At 44.3% G+C, this 23,043-nt stretch overlaps 1 protein-coding gene across 9 annotated transcripts in view; it reads right to left on the bottom strand.

The window, feature by feature from the left end:
* CEP170B (centrosomal protein 170B) overlaps positions 1–22,981 on the bottom strand; it is a 59,011-nt gene extending 36,030 nt beyond the window's left edge. For 3 of the 9 annotated variants that reach the window (XM_026848977.1, XM_026848978.1, XM_026848983.1), the window contains exons 1-6: positions 22,576–22,980; positions 21,682–21,817; positions 9,140–9,229; positions 6,371–6,449; positions 3,414–3,472; positions 1,961–2,099 (exon numbers count right to left, since the gene is read on the bottom strand). In XM_026848977.1, the coding sequence (XP_026704778.1) occupies positions 1,961–2,099; positions 3,414–3,472; positions 6,371–6,449; positions 9,140–9,229; positions 21,682–21,801 (487 nt within the window). In that variant the 5' untranslated portion in view covers positions 21,802–21,817; positions 22,576–22,980. Of the gene's footprint in view, positions 1–1,960; positions 2,100–3,413; positions 3,473–6,370; positions 6,450–9,139; positions 9,230–21,681; positions 21,818–22,575 lie in introns of all 9 variants that reach the window. The other 6 variants (XM_026848979.1, XM_026848982.1, XM_026848981.1 and 3 more) reach the window with 3 other exon arrangements.
* Between the last annotated feature and the right edge of the window lie 62 nt (positions 22,982–23,043).

Raw genomic sequence — 23,043 nt, 5'->3', positions numbered from 1 at the left:
GTCACATCGCAGATGAAAAAGGGACCCACAAGCATCCTGCTCACATGACAGAGATGCTTTTTGGAGAGTAAGGGGCTGATTTAATGCTCATACTCCCCCCTTTTTCAATCCAATCCAGTAAAATACTTCCAACAAAGTCCTGAATTCCTCTACCTTTCAGTGGGGTTAGCAGCACTTCAAGATTATTTGTTTTTATATCTGTCCATCAGTCCCACTGCATGTGACATATTTCAACATTAGACCCCAATTAAGTACTCACAGCCCTTTTTGCCTTAGATCTATGGTCTGTGCCCACTAACAACAAACTAATGCAGGTCTGCAAACCAGACGTTAGAGAAATGGGTCAGCTTGCTGAAGAGTCACCCAACGTCCTGACTCTGAAGGTGTTCCAAATATCATCCGCTTACGCTATGTAGGTTAAAGCCGGCCAGTGAGTATTTTAGAAGGTGACAAGAATAAAAATTAGAATGTTCATGCAATCAGACAGCAGCAAACGCAAACTGGTTCCAGTTACTGGCAAACTGGCCCAGTTATTGGCAATGCTTTTCAAGAGCCCCAAGCCCCTTGAAAGGTAGCTGGAAAGCTCTCCCCCCCAGTGAGGTTCACCACTTCTCATGTTAATTCTCATGGTTAATTATCGCCAACTTCATCCCTTTAACTGCACACCTGTGAGGCGAAGTCACAAATGCCACATCCATGGGGGAGGCAACATACAGACACAGCTAAAGCAACACAAAGAAAGGTTTTGCACTGTGAAAAATGGGAGTTGGACACATGAGAGCATGTGCTTCCACACACAGCTGGAAGCAACAATGAGGCCAGGGCAAAAAATTACAGTTTAAGTACTCTGTGTCAGCTTAGAGGGATTTTCCATAAAGATACATGGGAGATTAAGGTCAGTCACTCCAATTAGTTATCATGAAGCCTTAATGGATTTACCTGAAGTACACTTTTCTAGAAAGCTGCTGTATCTGTCTCTAGGTCATCTCATGCAAGATGCTGTCTCACTCTTTCACCTGCCCATCCTCTTCCCTCCATTCACCTCCCTGCTTCTTCCTGCAACAGACCCAGCAGGCAGTCTCTTTGCTAAACCTAAAGCCTTCCAGTTGCTCAGCCATCCTGATGTCATAAGACCACCACCGTCCATCACTGGGATGCTTTAAAACCATGTTTGTTCCTCCCACACGTCATAAAGCTTGAGAAGGCCAACTCAAGAAGACCAACTGATATCTGAGCAGAACTGGGGAGAGACCTGCCAGGGTGGTATGTCCAGGAGAGGGGAAGTTGGGCGAGATGGGTGAGACAAGACTGCTGGGGAGGTCTCGGTCCAACGTGATGGGGAACAGGGTGGAAGCAAGTTTGACAAAGGGTCTTTAAACAAAGGCAGCAGTGGGTAAAGCAATGGAGAACAGAAGGGATTTTTCAAATAGAAAAGGTTTGCAGCTGGAGAACAGTGAACCTGAAGCAAATGTCTCCCAGGTTGGCAGTCAGTTTCAATCCCATACCTTGGCACACTAGGAAATACAGTCATTTAAGACCATACAGGGCTTTTTTGAAAGAAATGGTTTGTTGGTTCTTTGCCTGCCAGCACCACACCACAGCAGCCATACATTTCCTACTCTGAGTCATCATCCCTGTTCAAACACCAGCTCACGATTAGGAAATTAAAAATAGACCAGACAGGTGCCAAAGAACTTACCAAACCTGCTCAGCTCACAGGTTCTCCAGCACACACACAGCAACAAGGCATGTGTGAGCCATCATGCCAGATGATTTTTTATTAGAAGCTGTATCTCCAAAAACTAAAGAGTCTGGAATATGCAGAGGTTTAGGAAGATGACCCTTCTGGAACTGCTCCTAGATGCAACCCGCAAAGCTGCACTGTCAGAATCATGACCCAGCGCAGGGCTCAAGCTGCACTTTGTTCTGAATCTTGATTAACTGGTTCCTGAGCAAGTACCTGTAATTGCTTTCCTCTCTCCTTTCTCCAGCTTTGCTTGTGGGGACTCAGTGTAGACGCCATGCTCCATGGGCTGCTCCGCCCTCTTCAATGCCGTGCCTTTGTAATTCATCTGAAGTTGGCTGGTGTACTTCTCATGCTGGAGAGACACAAGCAACAGTTGCAGGGTGCCTGTGCTATTTGTGGGCTAGCCCATGGAAAAGATAAACCACCCTTCCCCACAAACGGATCAGGCAAAGGCAAATACCACAGCTATGCTCTGAAACAAAAAGCAAGCACACCTGAGTAGAGGCTACAGAACAGCAGAAATTCCAGCCAGGGAGGCTTTCAAATACCCCGTTTAGAAGACATAAAGTGATAATTCTAGTCCAGGAGAAGGTCACTGCGACTTAGCTCTGCAAAACAGCTAATTAGGAATCCTTTTAAAGAATAAACTGAGAAGAATCAGAATTTAGGCCATTTTCCATTCAGGATTCAAATCCTGAAATCCCCTTTCTTCTTAAAGCAACATTATAAATTCTTTCAGGGCGCTCATCTGCATTATCTCAGTTTTTCAGCAAAGGCAATTAAAATATATTTTAATTATTTCTCTCCAAACCCTCTCTCCAGCCAGGAAAGTGATTCTGCCTTAAAACAGGCTCCACATTAACATGGTAAATGAGCTATTTAAAAGTGGGTTTATTACAAGTAAATTAATAGAAGGGTGTACCCATCCAGATTACCCCTGAGTAAATTCAATGAACCATTTAACCAATTCCAGCTGTTACATTTCCCATCCTCTCCAGGTCCTAAACATGGAACCAGGGCTAAGATAGTATCTGCTAGCCAAGAGGTGATGTTTGGCTGAACGTGACAACTTTCTTGCCTAGAGGGGGTTGCTTTCCTGCTTCAGATAAGAAGATGCTTGAATATTTCGTACCTGTTACTGAACTCTTTGTTTAAAAAAACACCTCACTCATAAGAGGACTGCTCAGTAAGTAAGAATTGGGAGCTTGAAGGCAAAAATTAGTTGATATACAGGAATAAATTAAGCAAACTTTAGCCTGCTGGAGGAAGTGTGATGGAACTGGCCTAAGTCACTGAACTCAGAAAAAGGCATCTGCACTCTATTTCTGGGAGGGAACAAGTTCTGCTGTGCTTCACCCACAAGTTAATGTGCTGATTGTTCTTTAATACATTACAGCTTTAGTAAACTTTTTTACTGGCAGTCATGAAATCATAAATAACTTCATCTACATGTTAGCACAAGGATAAGAGAGATCAGAGCTGAGATAACTGGGAAATGCATCTCTCCTCAAAGGAAGGTTTTATTCAGTTTCAATCCAAGGAGAGCCTCACATTGTGGAACATTTTACTGTCATCAAGAATATTTTAATATTTCAGCCTGCTTGACCATTACTAGAGCACTTGATTTTTTCTTTTTTTAAATGCACCTGCATCCAGACACTCTTACCTTTAATGCTTCTTCTGGGACTTTGTGTTGAATTTGTTCCAGGACATACATGTTTGAATGTACAGAACTTGTTAAGGTAATGACAAAGGAATTGGATGGACAAAGAAGTCTAGCATTTAGTCACAGAAAGAAAGCAAGATCATAAAACTAGAGAACCTTAAAATATGCATGGTACTAAAAGTTGCCTGTGCTTGATCCCACCATGGTCTTTGTCTTGTATGATTTGGAAGAGAGCGTGCAATCACATCTGCTGGCCAGACCCATGCCAGCTGAAGGGCAGCAGGGGAGGAAAAGCTTGGGGGAGCACTAGCAGCTCTGTCCAGGCCCCAGGGGAGGAACCAGAGCCCCGAGTCAACTCACACCCCGCTCCTCTCTACCCAGCTGGCAGTTCCAAGCAGACCACTCTCTCCCCGTGGTATCCTGGCCAAGATGGGGCAATCTTGCGTGCGTTGTGTGTGCTCCAGACAAAGGAACAGTAGAGTTCAGGTCTCTGATCCCTGCAAGGATGCTTCGGGCTATGGTGCTCTCTTGCCCTGACAAGGCCTCACAGCCACTGCAGTTTCCTGGATGAAAAGTAAATCAGGTTGTGAGCTGCCCTGATCTCTTAGGAAGGGAGACATTCAACATGGTTGAGCCTAAGCAATAATCCTTACCATGCTGCTTGAAAAAAAAAAAAAAAAAAAAGGAAGTGTCTGGCAATGTCATCATGAACAACCCAATCAGGACAGCACAGAGCAAAGGGGAGGAAAAAGGAAAGATGGAAAATGTTAGACTAAAAATAAACCAAGTGATACTGGCATAGCAGGGAAACTGCACTCTCGGTAAGTGAAACTGTAAATGGAAAAGAGACAAATGCTCTTATGCAACAGCACACAGCTGACTCCAAGACCTCAGGAGATGCTGCCATCCACACTGAGCTGAATGTGGTATGCACAGAAAGCACTGCTAAAGGGTGGCACTGAAGCAGCAAAGAAGAAGAAGAGATTGTAACTGCCACAGCAACTACGCTGAAGTAAAAAGATGACTCTAAAACCTACACTCTTTGAAGCTTTCCTGGTGAGGGCAATAAATTCTACAATTCATAAATGCAATCATTCACGCTACATGAATATCCATGTAAGGGCTGCAGGACTAAACACTTCAACTCAGCTGCTTAGTACACAGAATTGCTTTCTATAAAAAGTTTAAACCTGTATCGCAGCCATTAAAACCTACCCACACTCTAGGCACTGGCTTATGCCTTCACCAGACTGGAGTTCACAGCATATCTTCTATGAGTTTCCCCACACATCTAGAGACCAGAAGACACATGACCAGTTACATCAAAAAAACATTTGCAAAGTTACACATTCAAAACCATCTAGAACTGAGGTTGCCTATGGGACTGTAACAGACTTCATCACATATGCACTGAGACAGCACCTTTAATGACATGGCCCCAGATGACAGTGCTCTTTTATTGGGCAGCACTCAGTAAGTGCCTACTCGGTATTTTTTCTCACGTGTATGCCCAAACCCTCATCAACTGCACCCTCTTCAAATACTGATCTGAACGCAAACAATCTCTATCCTTTCTTATTCTTTCTAAAAAAAGATTCAGCAACTACCTACCTCCCTTTAAAAAAAAAACCAAAAAACAACCCCCCCCCCAAAAAAAAAAACAACCCAGAAATACCACTGTGAAGTAAGGATTTGTTATTTCTAAAATGGCAAGAGACAGAGTGAGACCAAGACCAAGAGTATGATCTTACACAAGGCCTAGAAAACCCTCCACTCCAGCAGATCCAGGATTGCACACACATCAGTTTAAGCATCCCCGTTACAACAGCGTGTGCTCCTACACTGTCATTGCTTGGAGCTGAGGCACCAGATCCCTGAAAGACCAGCGAGGCTCAGCCTCTCCTTGAGGCTTCAGCTCACCGGGCTCCAGAAAGGTGAGCAAGAGTTTTCCAGCCAAACACTTCCTCTCCCCCCCCTCCAATGGTAAGACTTAGTCTCTGCCTGTATTCTCAGAAATGCCTGGACTGTTTTAACCAAAATTTCCCCATAAAAGAAAAAAGAAACCTGGAGAAGATGTTTGCTACTTCTAAATTCAGCCTGAGCAGGTAAAGTTTGGCAGACAGAAGCAACTGAACAAAAAAAGTGACAAAAAGGATTAGATTACATGCTGCAATAGGAGCCTCTACTTACCACTGTTGCTTGCTCTGCTGGCTCAGAAAGGCATTCCAATATCTATGCTTATAGGCAGTAATACAGTCACATCAGGAAAAAAAAAAGGGATGAAGGCAAAGGTGGTTTTGCAGACACTAGCAGGATTTGTGACAAACAAAGCAGTAACTGCAGCCTAGCCTCCCTCAATAGAGGTGAAATTTGCTATTGCTAAAGAGAGATTTACTCGCATTTTGTTGCAGAAGCAATTTACACAGGCAAACTTCAGTCGATACAGAGTTAAGGGAGTGACCACAAGCCCCAAAGCTAAATGTTTAAGGCTGAAGACCAGCAGATTGTCTGAAAGCAAATATTTGGGTGAAATGATTAATAAAACCACACAAGTTGGATGAAAAAAAACAAAACAGGAGCATGTTAGTTCATACAAAAGCATATGAAATATGTTTGCTCCCCAGCTGGTACCAGCTACAGTTGCCACCCAGACAAAAACACACAAATAAAAAGAAAAAAACCCTCCTTAGAAAGAGACTGATGAGGCACCTCCACAGACACTACTACCAGTGCAGGGCCTGATTCAAACTCCAATGAAGGTAGCAGGCATCATGATTAATATGCTCTGAATCAGGTCCATGGTGGAGAAACAAAAGCTTATGAGCCATCCAAAGGCTCCTGGAGGCAAAACACCACCCTTCCTCATTAGTCACAATTAGTACTGTTAACTCTCCATGCAGCAAACAGCACAAAACCCGAAGACTGTATCCCGCTCCCTCTTCAGTCGAGAAGGATATCATAGCCGAAGCGAATGACATCATTCAGTTTTAGGGTGATGTATTTCTGGTCAGGAATCCTCACATCATTGACAAACGTCTGTAGGAAAGAAGCACAGGAATGATTTTTGACTGAGGGTATCAGGGTGATGCATCTCAGATGGATGAGGCTCCTGGAAGGCACCCATGCCCATCTGCCAACAGCACTGCATACATTCAGGGTGCGCTAGCACACAGTCAGCCAGGCGAGGAGCTAAGTGCTCTAGAAAAATCAACACCAGCAAGTAGCTCCCATGGGCAAGTTAGAGCACCCCAATTATGCTTCAAAGCAAGATGCTCTGACGGGACCTCTAGGGAGATTTACCTTTCCACCAACTGCAAATGAAATTTTAGTCTCCAACTTGAACACATAAATGAGATGCCTGAAGTTAGGAACTTCAGATGCTCTCCGCTCTCCTCCACCCTTCACAACCAGCAAGAACAGCAAATGATGCAACTCATACTCTAATTATTGAGCTGGGAATCAGCTTTCTGCTGCATGTCAAACAAGACTGGTATCAGCCCCAAGGCCTGATAAGTTAACAAGCAAAGCCTATCACAGAGGAGGGGGGAAATGAAAATGCACAGAAAAAACAAGCATTTGCAGTGGCATCACAACGATGTCTGAGGCCACAATGTCCCAGACACCACAGACCCATACCACAGGCCCTTCGCTCAAAAGATTCACATACTCATTTTTCCTATGCTCTGATGAATTCAATTTATGCTAGAAAATTAATTTACATGCTTTCACCACTGAGGCACAATCTTCTCCTTCTGCCTTCTCACCTCAGCCAAGCCAAACATGCATGATAAGACCAAGTATTAACCACAGGGGAAAAATAAATGCTAAAGCAGGAAAACAGAACCTCAGCAGACAACAGCCCCCAGCTTCCTGGCAATTTACAGGAGAGCTGGGGAACCGGCCTGTAATTTCAGAATAAAAGCAGTGAAGCTGGTTAAAATGCACGGAATTCCTATTTGCATGAAATTTTTTAATATTTAAAAATCCCACAACAGTCAGATCTGGAAGAGGAATAATTATTTGCTGGATTTTCTGCAAAAAAAAGTCTGCAAGAAAACCCGTTTGATATTGTTACCTATTCATCCATGGTTACTTCAAATAAAATAACCCAAAGAAACTGCTTCTTGCAGATAGAAACACTTCCTTCAAACCCTGAAGACCCTTAATAGAGGATGTAGAATTAGCTGAATATTATAATAAAACCAATACAAAACATTTCAACAATTAATATAAACCAGATTACGCAGTAAAGCCATATAATGCATTGTTAACGAGCCATAAAGTAAATACAAAATAAAAGCAGATTCTGAAAATGAAATTAAAATCAATGTCCTCAAAAGTGATTTCTTCAGTTTCAGTGGGGAAAACAAGTTTTCATGAAAATTTTCAAATAAGGACCTATGTTTCTTTCATGCAAAACAGATTGTTGTGGCCAAACTGAATTCTTTTCAACTGAAGTGTGGTTGACCAGCTGCAGAAGACAGGCACTGCTATAACTCCATTCACTTCACTGCTCCTCTGAACACAAGTCTATTATTAAAATGTTGCAAATTCATACGCTTTAGCATGTGAAGGTAGAAGAGAATTAGAGGTTGAGACTCCCTCTCTTTCAAGCAGAATTTTCAACTGCTATTTTGCCACCATGAGTTAAATACCCCAGGTTTTGAACCAGGGATCCAGCCAGAGCCCAGACCAGTTACTGGAAATATTCCCATTTCAGCAGGACTCTGGGCCTTCAGCTATTAGGCTAAGAAGCCTTTTAACACTCATTCTTGCTGTTTCCAGATGCCAGAAGAGGCAGAACAGTTGAGTTCTGCTTTAGCCACTGTTTTTGTTAAAGTTTCTGGGTTCCTCTTGTGCTTTTGTGGTTGTGATGGTGAAGGGCTTCTGCTTCTAAGCCCAAAACAATGACTGCAGTAAAACCCCTACTGGGAAGACAATTATGTGAATCGAGCTTAGACCTGCTCCAGCTGAGGAATAGCTCTGCTGGTATGAAGAAACAGTCAAAAAAGAGGCATGCTATGACATCAGGACAGTTTTAAGTATGATGCTGTATTTAAAAATCACAGGACTCGGGTGGGCGAACAAAGTCCTCACCCAGCTGCCTAACACCACAGAATGAGTCAGAACCAGAGCAAGGATTAAGATTCAGGCAGGCTCAGCTCCCTGTTCTGGGCTCTCATTATCTCTCGGTCTTCACACAAACCAGGCTCAAGGCAGGCAAAAGAGCAATTTTTATTATTAAAAAAAAAAAAAAGGAGTGGTTTTAAATAGTTTCTCCCCAAAGAAATTAAATGCCTCATCATCCCATATATCACTCCATGCACTGACAACTGAATTGCCAAAAGGTCACCCTGCTCATACTGAACAGCTGCTCCAGAATCTTCACCAGTTTAATCCTAACATCCACGAAATGAGACTGAATTTATTTCCTCCTCTTTTGCAAGAGGCTCTATGATTTTGTGAGCCTTGAAGCATTCTGCAAGGACACCAGAAGAAAGGGAAAAAGAAATAAAACATTCACCAAAGCTTTCCAATTTTAAGATGAGATGCTACGTGACCTCCACCTCAGGCCTTGCAAATAATTACGTATGTTTAGCTTAATTCATGCCAACAGTTGCAGTGACCCAAAAGGGTCTAACAGTAGAATTAAGTAAGCGCACAAGCGCTTGCAGACTCGGCATGCCGCGCGTTCACCTCTGTCAACCAGGAGGTTTGCTACTTACGCCGTTTAAGCTCCCGAGATCCTTCACCCAGTGCTCATCTTTCTCCTTGTCATAGTTGATTACAGCGTGTTGCTTATCGACACTGCGGGACTGGCAATGAAAGTACAATGAATGTGAGACCAGTCAGGCATAAGAGACACTGTTAATCAAAGCAACATTCAGACGTTAAACTAACTTGATATGGAGGTACAGGGAGAGAAAAGCAGGAAGGATTAAATATTATTTACTACTATAAATAACCAAAGGATAAACAGTAAATGCTTCCATGGTTGTTTAAACACATCACGGCAGACAATACACTATTTGCTTGGAGAGGGGAAAAAAAAAAGAAATAATCACTGAAGGCTGTCAAGACTACGCCATAATTTCAATAAAATTATATCAATACACAGTGAAAACAAACCCAGTCAAACTGAAAGCCTGGGGGGCAGGATCTCAGCTAGTGCAAACTAGAAGAGCTCCATTTTTCACCAGCTGAAGCCAGTGGCCTCATCACTAGGGACATTCCTATGTGGGATGATTTCTTCCTGTTTTTCAAAGGAAAAAAAAATATATCATTTTCTTAAGTTATAAACCAAACTTATTCACAACAATGTATACTGGAGTTGATTTAAATTCTAGGATGTTTTCCAAGTTGGAGGGAGGTTAGTAAATTTGGGATGAGAAAATTCAAATTTAAAGCTATGTTTTAGAACACTGAACTGGACAGTGATTTGGCACCATCAGCTTTGCCACAATACACATGTACCAAATGCACCTTATCTTCAAAACACAGTACGACACTTCAGCAGAAATAGTGTCAGACTTCCAAGGAAGAAGTGTGAGAACACAATCTCTAAATAATTTTGAAATATGGCCTAAGTGTCACAGCTATAAAGACACCAGACTGTCTGTATTTAGACCTCTCTCTCGTAACTTGAATTCTTGCTGCAGTTGACCTCAGGCGGTCACTGGGACCAGTCACTCCACCAGCACACGCACGTGACAGACACCGAGACCTCCCTGGTATCTCAGGCCAGGGGAGGGTAGGGCATGATACCAGAGCAGGGAGATAAACCAGGCTCTAAGTGAGCTAATCCTCTTCCTGGGGATCCGCGAACAAGTTCTTGGTGAAAAGTCCCTCTCTCTTCCCAAGTATAAACACACTGGTTTCCACAGAATCACTCTCAGCAAGCCATTATCTACTTCCTTGCGAGCATGCAGAGGCATGGTGAGAATTGGTGAGAACACAGAGGATTTTTCCAGACAATCTACTACCATTTGCAGGAATTTCTTCTGCCTCTGCCAATGTCAAGCACAATGGTAATAACCGAACAGCTGCTAAACAGCACCTCCCCTGCAGAGCATGTGAGCCCAGGAGACCTATCCAGAAGAACCCTGAAGTACCAATACGAAGCAAGCATTTACTTGAGCAGAAGGCTGCCCTTCCACCTTGCGATGTCCCTCATTCAAACATGCTACTGCAAGCAGAGGCAGTGAGGAGAGGGGCAGGTGACTCCAAGCCTCCAGCTGCCACAGTAATACAGTTATCCAGACACTGCTGAATTTACCAGATGTCAGCTCACATGAGTCCCAGCCGAAAAAAAAAAGAGGCAGCACTCAATGCGTTGCTGCCCAACTAGGGCCACTCAGAGAGCAATCACTCCCCAAAGAAACAAAGAACCAGTGGGTCAGGCAGAGACAATGCAGTTGTGGACACCCCACTCCTATCTCCTGCTACGCTGAACCCTAAATAGGGGAAGTGACATACAGCAACGCTCTCCCAGGAGGGGCACACGCTCTCACCCCCATGCAATCCCCACGCTTGGTGTCTGTCCCTGACCTGAAGGTAGGGCAGGTGGTAAGTGTTTGCAGTGCAAAGCTGCTGCTTCTCTCTGTTACTGTTCCTGTGAGATGCAGCCCCTCAGTCTGATTTGCGATCGACCAAGTGGCTGCGGCAGGTATGTGCAGTGTAAGATGAGGATGGTCCAGGTAAGGATGGCTGAGAGATGCTGCCCAGAATCTGCATATATCGCAGCAGCTGATGCTTCATGAGCTGGGGCTGTCCCAGTCCCTCACACCCTTTGGGAGGATGTACGAGGGTTTATTCCCACCATGCTGCCTGCCCAGAGTCCATTCCCACAACCATCAGGTATAGAAATCCCCTTTCCTCATCCATGGGCATTTATATAACCACATTTCATCCTGCTGGACTCAAAGACGATGACGCACAGGGGTCCCACCCGCACAGTGTGCAGAGGCAAGGTCTGTCCTGGTCCCTCTGCTACCCAAAATTGTGGACACCACTGTCCCCAACAGGGTGCAAGGGAATGTTGATTAACTAGTGCAACAGTGTTTGCTTTAGCTTTTTACAGCATGTCACGGATGCTCATTTAAAGATTAACAGAATTTAGAGATAGAAAAATCCCTGTAGCCCCCCTTCCAAGGGCAGAAAGGCTTCCACCCCCAAAAGCTAATCCAGACAAAAAATTAGGGTATCTGTTATCTAGTCACAGGTCATTTAAAAAAGGGTTTATTTCTGGGAATCAGCTGTCTCCCTGGATCTGACCCTGATGTAAGTCAGCACAGCCTTTGGGCTGCTGTATTTTACAACAGCTGACCACAGCCACTCAGGGGTCCCAAACCAGACAAGGGTCATCATAGGGGAACAGAGATGTATTCCAGCAGCATGATAGTCCCCTACATAAAAGCAGGAAGAGGTCACCAAAGAAACCAATTTATGCCAAAAGTTCCCATCCTCCAAGGAAGCTTCAGCTGTGTTCAAGACAGTCAATATGATATGCAAAATCTGACCTGTAGTCCTGATACTACCTCTCAGCATTTCTTTAAAGAGCACATCAGGGACATGGCAAACTGTTACATAGATTGCACTTCTATGAAATTTCATGTTTTTGTGGAGAAGAGAAGAATTTTCTTAAGTTTTGTTTACAATAAATCAGCAAACATCACAGGAACTAGCAGCAGGAGTCCCTATGGGCCTGTCTCCAAGGACACTCAACTTAAAATAACAAAAAACCACAAACAAACAAACAAACAAAAAAAAAAAATCACACCTTACATTTTAATGCAGACTTGCTAAAGGTTGCTCTTACTGAGAACTGAGGTGTGGCCTATTTCAACATCAGTCACATTTAACATAAACCACTCCTGTCTGCAGCGAAGGCAGCAACCCAGTGGCTGATACTTCTTTTTGTTGTTCTCAGAGAGAAGCCAACTGCCTCAATTCTACTTCAAAAGTTTCTAGACTGGTAACAGTCAAGAGCCCAAGAACAGTCCTGCAGAAGTCTCTTTCAGCCCAGCAGGCCAGTGGTTTCTATTGCATGACCCACTGCATCACAGAAAGTGATTTAAGAAGCTCTAGTCAACACATGTTATAGCACAACCCACAGGTGCAGAGCTCCCAAAGGTCTGCAACTCCTCTGGAAAGATTTGAGGCATCTATAAATTTCAAAGCTGCAATTAAGCGGACTGAATCACAGATATAAGAGGACTCCCTATCTTAAATGCACACTTGCACCACATACTCAGCCTTGCTTATGATCAATCACAACCTTCACAACCAAAGGCAAGACTGATACTGGGAGGGGACAGACAGGTCCAAGTGAAAAAAAAAAAAAGAAAAAAAAGAATTTCCAATAAAGTGTTAAAAAACCCCTGAATTTTCCAGATGTCAAAAGCAGAAAACAACCAGTACACCCTAGCAGATAACCTGCTTTTTTTCACCATAAAAACAATTCCAATGGGGTAAGCAGCACTCTTGAGCTATGGCAAAGATCACTGCCTGGATCTGAACAAAACCAGAGCTGGAGCACCTCAGATGAGATGGACAAGGGCAAAGGAGGCAAGTAAGGGAGGTGTCCTGCCAAGAACTAGTGATCAGCACACAAGAAATAAGGCTACACTCTGAGAGGCTGGGAATGAAGGAAGAACACAGCATCCTCACCATCTCCCAACACTGGACCTGTTATCAAATGAAAACAACTCTTGGGAAAACACAATGTGTGCTTTTCTGATTAACAACATTTACGCTTCTCTGAAGGGAAAACATGGACACTGATTTGTTACTACACTAAGCTCATCCAGGGCTTGCATTTCTAGACATTTAAATCACTTCCTAATACAAGGCTGTCCTGCTTCTCCATCATACTATCTACAATGCATCATGTTTTAAATACCTAGCAGACAAAATGCACATACAGCACATATCTAAAGACAGTGGTATTTTATAGCTCTTCTTTCTTCCAAGATGATACTAAGCACCTCTGGGTCTGCCACTCCTATACATCTTGGGTCATCAATCTCCAGTCATGCAATCAGGCAGCTCGCTTGCAATTCTCAAAACTGCAGGCATCAAACCAGCAAAAGGCCCTGCCTAGCATGGGAGCAGCAAAAGCAGCTTCAGTAACACGCAGGAATCTCCACAGAGGTAGGTATCATGCTGGCTACACGTGCTGCAGACACCTTCCAGCTCTGTGTTTGGTGAGGGGTCTGATACGTAGGACAGAGCACTCAGGATGAAGGCATGAGCTGCAGAGATGCCAAACAAAACCCACAAGGAAACAAAACCTGCTTAGGAAGGCAGGAGGAGATACAGCCAGCCAGCCTGCATTTCCCCACAGGGCCGGGGAGCAGACACAGCTCAGCTGTCTACGTGGATACAGATGCTGCTTTTTCCCCAGGAGAATTACCATGGGCAAAAACCTACTGCTCGGGGTTGAGATTTGGACCTCTGCCCTGGCACTGCCACGAGGCATCGTGGTACTGGATAAAATAAACAAACGAGAGCAGTTTCCCTATTCCTCAGTGGAGTCTGCTGTGCATGTCTGGCACAAGATAACTGCAGCATTCTGGTGGCAGCACACAATAAACATTTGCTCAAATACTTTCCACAGAGAACAGGTTACATTTCTGCCAGTACTGTGCTCTGCACAAGTGTCCCAGTAAGGAAATACAAACCTCTCCCAGTGTCCCACTTTAGAAGGGAGACAGACAAAGCCAAATTTAAACAAAAAAAAACAAACAAACAAAAATACCTTGTATTCTGGCCTGAAATATAATTTTTGCTCCTCAGGAGTAAAACCCCAGACAGCATTCAATGACAGATAGGAACACCGAGTCTCCCTCTTTCACCACGATGCATTTCACAGAGTGGTGTATATTGGCCAATTCAGTACTTTTCCAGAATATCAGCGAATGGTCCATCCCACCCCAGGCTGGTTATAAGTGTGACACCCCCACACGAGGAAGCCTGATCCCTCCCAGGGGCATGTGCTGCCTGTTTCTAAATGACTCTGCCTAAGCAGACAAATGTCTCTTCGGCAAAAGTAGCCACCTCATCCTGGGGTTGGACTCACTTTACAGCTCCCAAGCTACAGAGGCTTCTGCCTTCAGCTTTGCTACCACCAAGATCACGGATCTGTGGCAGGACCAGAGCCTGAGTATTCATGCAAAAAATAAGGCACCAAACAAAAGAAAGAAATCCCCCAGGAAAATGAAACTGTAATCCCCACAGCTTGGCAAAGGGATTTGGAGGCTGGCATAGTTCCCATAACAATTTAACCCATTCTTTTTGGGGTAGAATGGATTTTTGCTTGCCGGTTCCCCTTCCCAAAGTGCAGCATGGGTTAAGTGACCCAGGGTCAGATCCTGACCGCACTCAGGGTAAATGCTTACCACAGCAGCACCGGCTTTCCCTTGGTCTTATATGGCCACTCAGGCGGCATGGAAAAGCATTATCTTCAGTGGCACAGAAGCTTGAATTTCTACAGCACAACCAAGCTGCATGCTAGCACCTGGATCAGGATCTCAGACATGGCAGTGGTCCCCTTTTTCTCTGCCTGCTCCGGAGAGGGACAAACCCTCCCTCCTCAGGCCAAGCTTTCAGTGCCTCACCAGCCACATGTAGCCCTCTCAACCCTAATAACCACCTGCCTGAAGTGCCACCGTCACCTCCCTCCCTCCCCTGTTTCCAGCAATGAATCCCTCACCCAGGTTTGCCAGTCCTGCCATGTCTCCAGCCTCCTCAACTCACATTTCATCAGACATTGTAATCCTCCTGTCAACTGCATGTTAACAGAAAACAATGAGAGGCAAGAGCCAAAAAGACAACTTTAGGCCAGGAAATACAGGATGTGCCTCCCTCTCACAGCTGCTGCCCAGGCACCTAGAAACACTACGTGTCAAAAAGCAGAGGCTTCCCAAGGCTAGATCCTTTCCCTTCTGCCTGTAAGACACCTACTTCCCTTGTGACACCTAATGAATGCAATTCCCAACGCCCTGGGACTAACTCAGGTGCTAGTTTACACCCTCTGGATAACTGCACTAAAACAGCACAAGTGGGGCACCGCCCTGTCCCAACTACAGCTTCCCACTCCAGCCCCACACCTCCATGGGGAAGGAGGTTGGGGACACAACAGGCAGCAAAGATTCCCTGTGTCTTCTACTGGGAGCTCCCAGTGCAGGAAATACCTGAGTGATGGACGGATACAACTTCTGCACCACAGTGAACTCACCCAGAAGTACCAGGAAAAAGGTAATCTACCAAGTTCACACCACCTGCTTCCTCCCAGCATAATGCTGTAGACAAACTATAGATACACCACACCTATTCACACTTGTTTATGTATACAGTTACTCAACTACATAAGAGAGACATCGTATTACCAAGTACAGCCCAGGGAAAATATGAAACATCAGGTCAATAAAACCTCAATTTGACCAGATGTCACATCCAGGCAGAGTTCACCACCACACTGTATTATTTGCAGAGTGCACCCTGTGTACCAAACACAGAACAGATCCTGCAGGGAAAAAATATCCAGTAACGACACAGTAACAGATTGCATCTTCATGCCTGTGTACACAGGGACAGAAGCAGGATTACACATGCAACCTTCACACTGGTATGTCATAACTGCTCTGCAGTTATAAACACTTGGCTTAGCAGTCATAAGAATGTTCCTTCAGTGCCTAGAATGCTTGTAATTCCACAGCTTTTTACCAAAGCAAGCTAAAAAGAGGAAAATGTCTATTCAAGCAGCATCATTACCATTTATCCGACTCACCAGCAGAAAGAACTTGTATGTTCAGCTCACAAGCCCCTATCACTTGAACTGACTAATTGATACCACAAGCAGCATGCCATGTCCCATATGGACCAGTGACAGATGCTTGGCTAGTAGCATTCACAGCTATCTGCTGACACCAGAATAAAAATAGAGTCTTAACCCACCTCAGGCCTGCGGGAGATGCTGCTCAGCAGTCCCATCCTGCAATGCCCGCTTTCCCCACACTGAACAGCTTCCGCCCCTTACGCATCACCCTCCGCTTTTCCAAGTCCTGCCCTCCTCTCACTCTGCACAGAGGACAGACTCCTTGTGCCTCCCTGCCTAGCCAAATCCTTATCTCCTGGTGAGGCTTTATAAGGTAGAAATCCAACGACTAGATGCAAAGATCTGGCCTCTGGCTTCCTGAAACACAGGTCAAGAGGTTGAGCAAGTACTCTGGAAGTATCATTATACTCTTGGCTTTCCTCAACAGCTGCTTTGACCACTGTCTGAGTCAGGATACAGGCTAGGTGCTCCTCGATCTAATCTAACACAGTTGCTCTTACATCTAAAGCCCAGCCTTGTGCACTCCTGCACCTAGTTCCTCCTTGCCCAATCCGTGACAGTTCTGTCCTCCAATCTGTCCTCTCACCAACTTCACTCCCAGATAAAATATGAATTAAGACAATAGTATCAATCAAGTCCCTGAGACCATGTGCAAACCCCAACTTTTTTTCAAAGGTTTGGAACTTGGTCAAACACACTTAGATTATTGATTGGTGGAAGGGAGATCACCCCTGCCCTAGGCATTCACTCTTGAAAAGTGTCACCCCCCCAGCTCTACAATATCAGAACTTCAAATAATACGTTAAACATACTATTAAATAGTTTACATGAAGAAACTGGCATTTTTCTCAAGAGTTGCTCACAGCAAAGACCAAAGAAGGGAGCTGATCACATCCAGAACACACTGCCTAAAACAGATGCCTGGAAAATAAACTCTCATCCCAAACAGCTACAAAGTTTAGCAGAGTTATAAGCAATTGAGCTGTCTTAAAAGGCTCAGAGGACAAAGGCATAAAACAGAAAGCATCATGCCATCTGCACCTACTCCTGCTGTAACACACTCACATGAACAAACTCACCCAGTATATGACAATAGCATGCCCAAACCACTGCTCTAAAGAGATGGAAACACACAAGGTTAAACATTTTGCTTTTCCAAATTTTTCAGTAAACATCTCTCTCTCAAAGAAAAACAGGAAAATCATGACCCTGCCTTCCCTTCTGTTAAATATTTACATCTAGCAAAAACACAAAAGATTTTTTTTTTAGGGGCAGAAGGGAAAGTTTTAATAGTTAAATGAAAACGTTGAGTTTGCAAAATGTTTATGCCTGAGTAAAATACGCATCACATTAAGCAAATTATCAAAGCTGATAAAAATGGCAACTATATTCCCAGTAAGGATGGGGGTGATTATTTTGTTCTAGATGGTCCAAAAACCCTCTTAATTTTGGTTTAAAAAAAAAGTAAACCTTTTCAGAGAATTACTTCCTACCACCATCAAGCTTCACAGAAAAAAAAAAACAAACCCACTAGTGCAAGTTAGCAAGTCTAGATTTCAATACTCCTGCTGTTTGTTGACTGTTACCTGAAGGGAGCCAGTGAGACTGTTGGAAGAAATCGAGCACTGTTCTTCAGCAAAAGGGCAGAACTGAGCCCTCCACTCTGCCTAACAACACTGTGCATGCCAAGCTATGCTACATGGCATTTTTCCTCATGCATTAACATTCAAACCCAACGTAAATCTCGCATTTACTTGTACTAGAAGCTTTACAGTGCTGCAAAAAACATTTAAAATATTTGTAATCCTCTTAGTAGGCACAGAAGATTTCAAGGTAGATTATGTTTCCCCACCATCAAACCTACTTAAAATTAAGCTTAGAGACTGGATTTCTTCACCACTTTGTTAACCAGAAAGCAAATCTAGTACCTGTATGAACAAGTAAACACACATGAAACTCGAGTTCAATTGTTTGGTGACAAAGACATCATTTTTTGCTGTTTAGGGATCCGATACTTTGAGACAACATGTTCTAAGAAAATGTCATAAGATATGACTACTCCTAAAACAGTAAAATGAGAAAGGTAAGACTGCAAAGTCTCCAGGACAAAAGTTATGTGTCATATGTTTGAATGCCATCTAATACACATGGAGTCGACAGGGAACCACAAACTGTATCATGATGAAATCACTAAGCAGGAACAGTCTTACAGATAAAAAAAACACCGATCAGGTCATCCAGTCTGTTCCCCAGACACTGCCAGCCTGCTCCCAGTTGTGCACTTCAAGGGATTAAATGCCAGTATCTTGAAATACATAAGCAAAATAACTGTGCAGTGAATATACAGTTTCAGGGGCAGTACCACAGAAACACTACAGGTGCAAACACTGTCACAAGAGCTCTGTCCATCTGCTCCGATAACTGCCCTGCTTCTTAAGCTTTCCCCAAGACAAATGATTGTGCCAGTCTGCACAACGATTTTGTGACATGGACAGTCACAGTAGGAAAAAAGTCTATTTTTAGATCTCATCCTCCATCTGCTCACACACAATTTTGCTTGGGTATCAAATCTCTGTTCATAGTCCACACTGAGTCTTACTACGGTCACCTCATCTGGAGCCCAAGGTAGCTCTGGAAAACATCTTTATAAGTAAATGGCTAGGAAAATAACATGCTGTGCTGTTCCAAATAAGGCCTTAGATGTGATCCATGAAAAAGCTTTATTTCTGGATATAGTAAACTAATATGTTTATAAAGGGTCACATGTAACTCGCCCCATGAAAATAAGCACCTGGCTTTTACAGACAATGCAGAGGCTTCATTCTTGTGAAATAATGAAAACCTCCTTTAATACCACCACCTATGAGCCCACCTATGGCTCTTCACTCTCACAGATACTGCTGGCTCCTCCAAGAATCTCAATTCATTTACCTTGCAGAAAAGAACATGGCAAATGTAGAGCATCATAAAGTTGCTAGTCCACATACAGCACGGACAAGCCAGCTCAGACTTGCAGAGAAACATGCAATACTCCGTGTGGTATGGAGTGGCCCACAATCCACGCTGTCAGTCAACCCCATAAATTTCCAGAGAAATAAGCAATACCTTTTAAGCATGACTGATATTTGGGTACTTTTATTTTAGGGTGCACAACTTAAAGACACATGACTCTCAGAGTGCTGAACCCTAACAGTAATTAAAAAAAAGTCAAGTACCTTCAAAAGGTATTAAGATGGACACCCTAAAACTCAGGCCATTTTTGGAAACAAAGGCCACTGTGTATGTTTTCTCCCTTCAAGTCACAAGAGAACACAACAATCAGGTTTCCGAGCAGTCAAATGCAGACTTACAGAAAATATGAGGACATTTTGAATGTCTCACCTTTACAAGCCTCACCAGTCAGACACATAGAAACATGAAATAAAAACCAGTGTGATTCATGGGAAAATCCAAACAAATGATCTGCTGCGAACAGGAGTATGCTTCAGACTCTACCACTGAAGCACAGTGTAGTGCTAGGGCCTGAATAACAGGCCTTGAAACAAAGTTGACCTCTAGATGAACCTCACAACCAAACGTTATCCATTATTAGCATATGCTAATTATTAAAATCTATATTACCATTAGCATTTATTATAAGTGTTTGATCATTAACGAAATATATATGCTTATTAGTGAAAGATGTAGTTTAGACAAAATAGTAGCGGGGATGAAATGTAGTGAGAATGTATCCAACTTTCCTTGTTTAGCCTGGTTCAAGGCTGAGAACCCACGTGTTTGCCCTTGTTAGAAACTCCCTTGGTTCTCTCCCCCGAGCCCTGGGCAGGGTTTGGGTGGAATTCAGCAGGAGGATGAAACCAAATGTTTTTGCTCAAAAATCTGCTGATTTTTGGTATGTAAGGCTGGACCCTCTTGCTGTGGTTTTGGATGCCTCACCTACAGGTGGACGCACTGTGTAAGACTTCCCACTTGCAGGGAAAGGTTCTCCAAAGCCTCGCTGCAACCAGGGCTCCCCAACGATTGCAGATCTGGATGTTGGTAACATACGTAAGTGGTGATGTATCTTTCTTAATCAATATTCTCCCCATCGTGTAGTAATGATTAGGTGCATTGCCTTGCTTATTCTTATTTCCTGTAGTTAACTGTATGTAGCAATGATAAAGTATACTATTCTGTATTTTTCTTATTGCTGATTTTCTGTATTGCTTGGTTATATCCTTTAATTATTAACAGCAAAATAAGCCTACTCTTCTCACTCTGGTGTCTGAGTTTAATTGGCATCCTCGATCAGCAAAACACACAGCCATGCCATTCACTATCAGCTAGGAGAGCAGTACAGACACTGTAAGTTCTCCTTTTGTGGACACTAACATTTTATTACAGCTAGTCAACACTTTGCCTTCCAAGTCCACCTTATACAAGAACTTCTACACCCCTGAACAGACGTCTTGCTAACACATCACACAAAAACCCTGCAGTAACTTGGTAGATCATCAGGACAGCGTAGCAGTGGAAATTATGAAGAAGGAGACCCAGCTGTGCAGGCAGCTTCCTAATTTTGCCACCAACAGGCACTTTTGTAAAGGGGCAAAAGGGGGACACGCAGGTGTAGTCAAACATTTTTTTGCATTTAAGTACTCATGGCATGGGCCTAGCAGAAACACTGATTTAATTCTGAGCTTCTACAAATTCCTGAGCCAAACTGACCCTGTCAAAAGCTCTTTGTGAGAGTCCAGCTTCATTTGTTTGGAGTGACATCCATTACATTATGATATCAAACGTGAGACCATAGTCAACGTTTCAGACACACTAGATTAGGTCCAGAGACACATACTGGTATGGGAATCACTAACAGAAGCTGCAAGTTTGCCTTATTAACACAATTGCTTTAGGGAGGAGTCACCACCTTACCCCACCAAAACAGATAGAGTTTCTCTACTAAAAAGCAGTATTACCTACCATAACAATAATAAAAAAACCACCCAAGTGAGAAATACAAGCACAGACAGTTTAATCAAACTCACATGGAAAAACAGGGAAACAAAAAGCCCTGCCCCCATTCAAATCACGTGTAGTAGTAAACAGTGCATGTATTAAAAGCTACAAAACCTACCATCATAACTGCAGATCAGGACAGAATGGTATGTCTTTGCTTACTACTCCTAGCAGTATCACGATAAGTTTATCTATTCGATTAATCTCCCACCGCTACAGCTCCCATCCATCTGATGACACAGCAGTTTGAAAGAAACCTCACTTGCACTTTCACAAACATATAAAGTCTTCGTGGGAACAACAGACCACATAAAAAAGGAAGTTCGTTTTAAGAGATGTCATTTGAAGAAAGCATGAAACATCTCTACAGATCCCCAGTGTTAGATTCACATCTACTGCATCTTCAGAAGAAAAAAACAACAAAAGCCATGTTACCTGGAGCATCAGTTCACAGTCATCTCTGCCAACAAATATCATCTCCCGAGGGAGCCGATGGCGAATGCCAGTGCTGCTCACCAAGAACCACGAAGTCACGCTCATTTTGGCGCTTGGCATTTAATCTTTATACATTCTAAATACAAAAAATATGAGACACGGTCAGCTAATAATGAAGCATGGAAGTACACCAGTGCATAGCTGCAGTTACCACATTTCCCTGCACCATGGAACCCAGCGCTGCCTCTTGCACTTTGTGTTGCTGTCTTAAATTTCTCGTGGCAACAAGCAGTTGTGAAGTGTGTGCCAGGATCTGCTGCCCAAGTGCCATGTGTAGGAGCTCTGCAATCCTGGAAATATTCCCACCGCAAAGTAAGACTAGAGGTCTAAAGAAAGGATTGTTTAAAAAATGAAGCAAGCACGCAGATGAATCCAATCAATGAAATTATGAAATGTGGTGGGGGAAAAAAAAAAAGACAGACCTCTTTTCCAGAACATTTCCTCGTTGCTAGCACTATGCACAAATCACAGCCTGAGCTTCCCCCGTCATCAAAGATCTGGGCCACCGTATCAGTAAGGTGACATAACCTGGCTCCTCTAACCTTTCACAGCACAGTCCCAGGAGCGGTTACACAGGTGCTGCGGAGGAGAAGAACCTCCCTATGGCTCATTCCACTTCCACACTGCCAGCAGCTGGGAGCCCACAGATCCTTCCTCCCTCACAGCATGAGCTGGTCCAAAACCCAAACCGCACTGCTGCTACCCCAGGACAGGCAACACTGGCTGCCGTTCCCAGCGGAGGGCTGTGGTGTACACCGCCCCTCTCCCCCCCGCAGCAGGCAGAGGAGCAGGCAGCTGCCACCTGCGAGGGCAGCGGCGGCGTGCAGCACTCACCGGCAACTCTCCCAGCAGCACCGGCTTGTTGTCGCTGCTACAGCCCGGCTGCAGGCTGCCAGCTCCTACGGCCTCTCCTCCTCCCTCTCCCACAATATCGCATCTTCCTCTCTCTGGCTAAAGGAAAATAAAGTGGCACACATCAGGCTCTCGCCTTCCCCTCACCCACCTCCCGGAATCGAAGTTGCATTCCTAAATGCACCGAGGGAAGGAGATCTCCATTTTAGCCGGGCTGCGCTGCGCTCCCTGGCCGGATCGCCGGCCTCCCCCGCCGCCGCGGCCCCGGGGTGACTCCCGCGGGGAGGATGAATGACCTCCCCCGGCAAGGCGGAGGCCTGGCGGCGACACACACACACACGGAGCGAGCCCGCACCCCCCACCGCCCTCTCCCCCACTGCGGACGCGCAAACCCTCTCTGGGAGCCGGCGGTCCGGGCTGCCGTGCCCGTGTCGCGACATGCGAGCGGCC

The sequence above is a fragment of the Athene cunicularia genome (genome assembly GCF_003259725.1).
Source record: "Athene cunicularia isolate RWA chromosome 5 unlocalized genomic scaffold, athCun1 chr5_part1, whole genome shotgun sequence".
In the NCBI taxonomy this organism is placed as follows: domain Eukaryota; kingdom Metazoa; phylum Chordata; class Aves; order Strigiformes; family Strigidae; genus Athene; species Athene cunicularia.
Note: the sequence above shows the minus strand (reverse complement) of the source record. Positions and strands in the feature narration are given on the sequence as shown.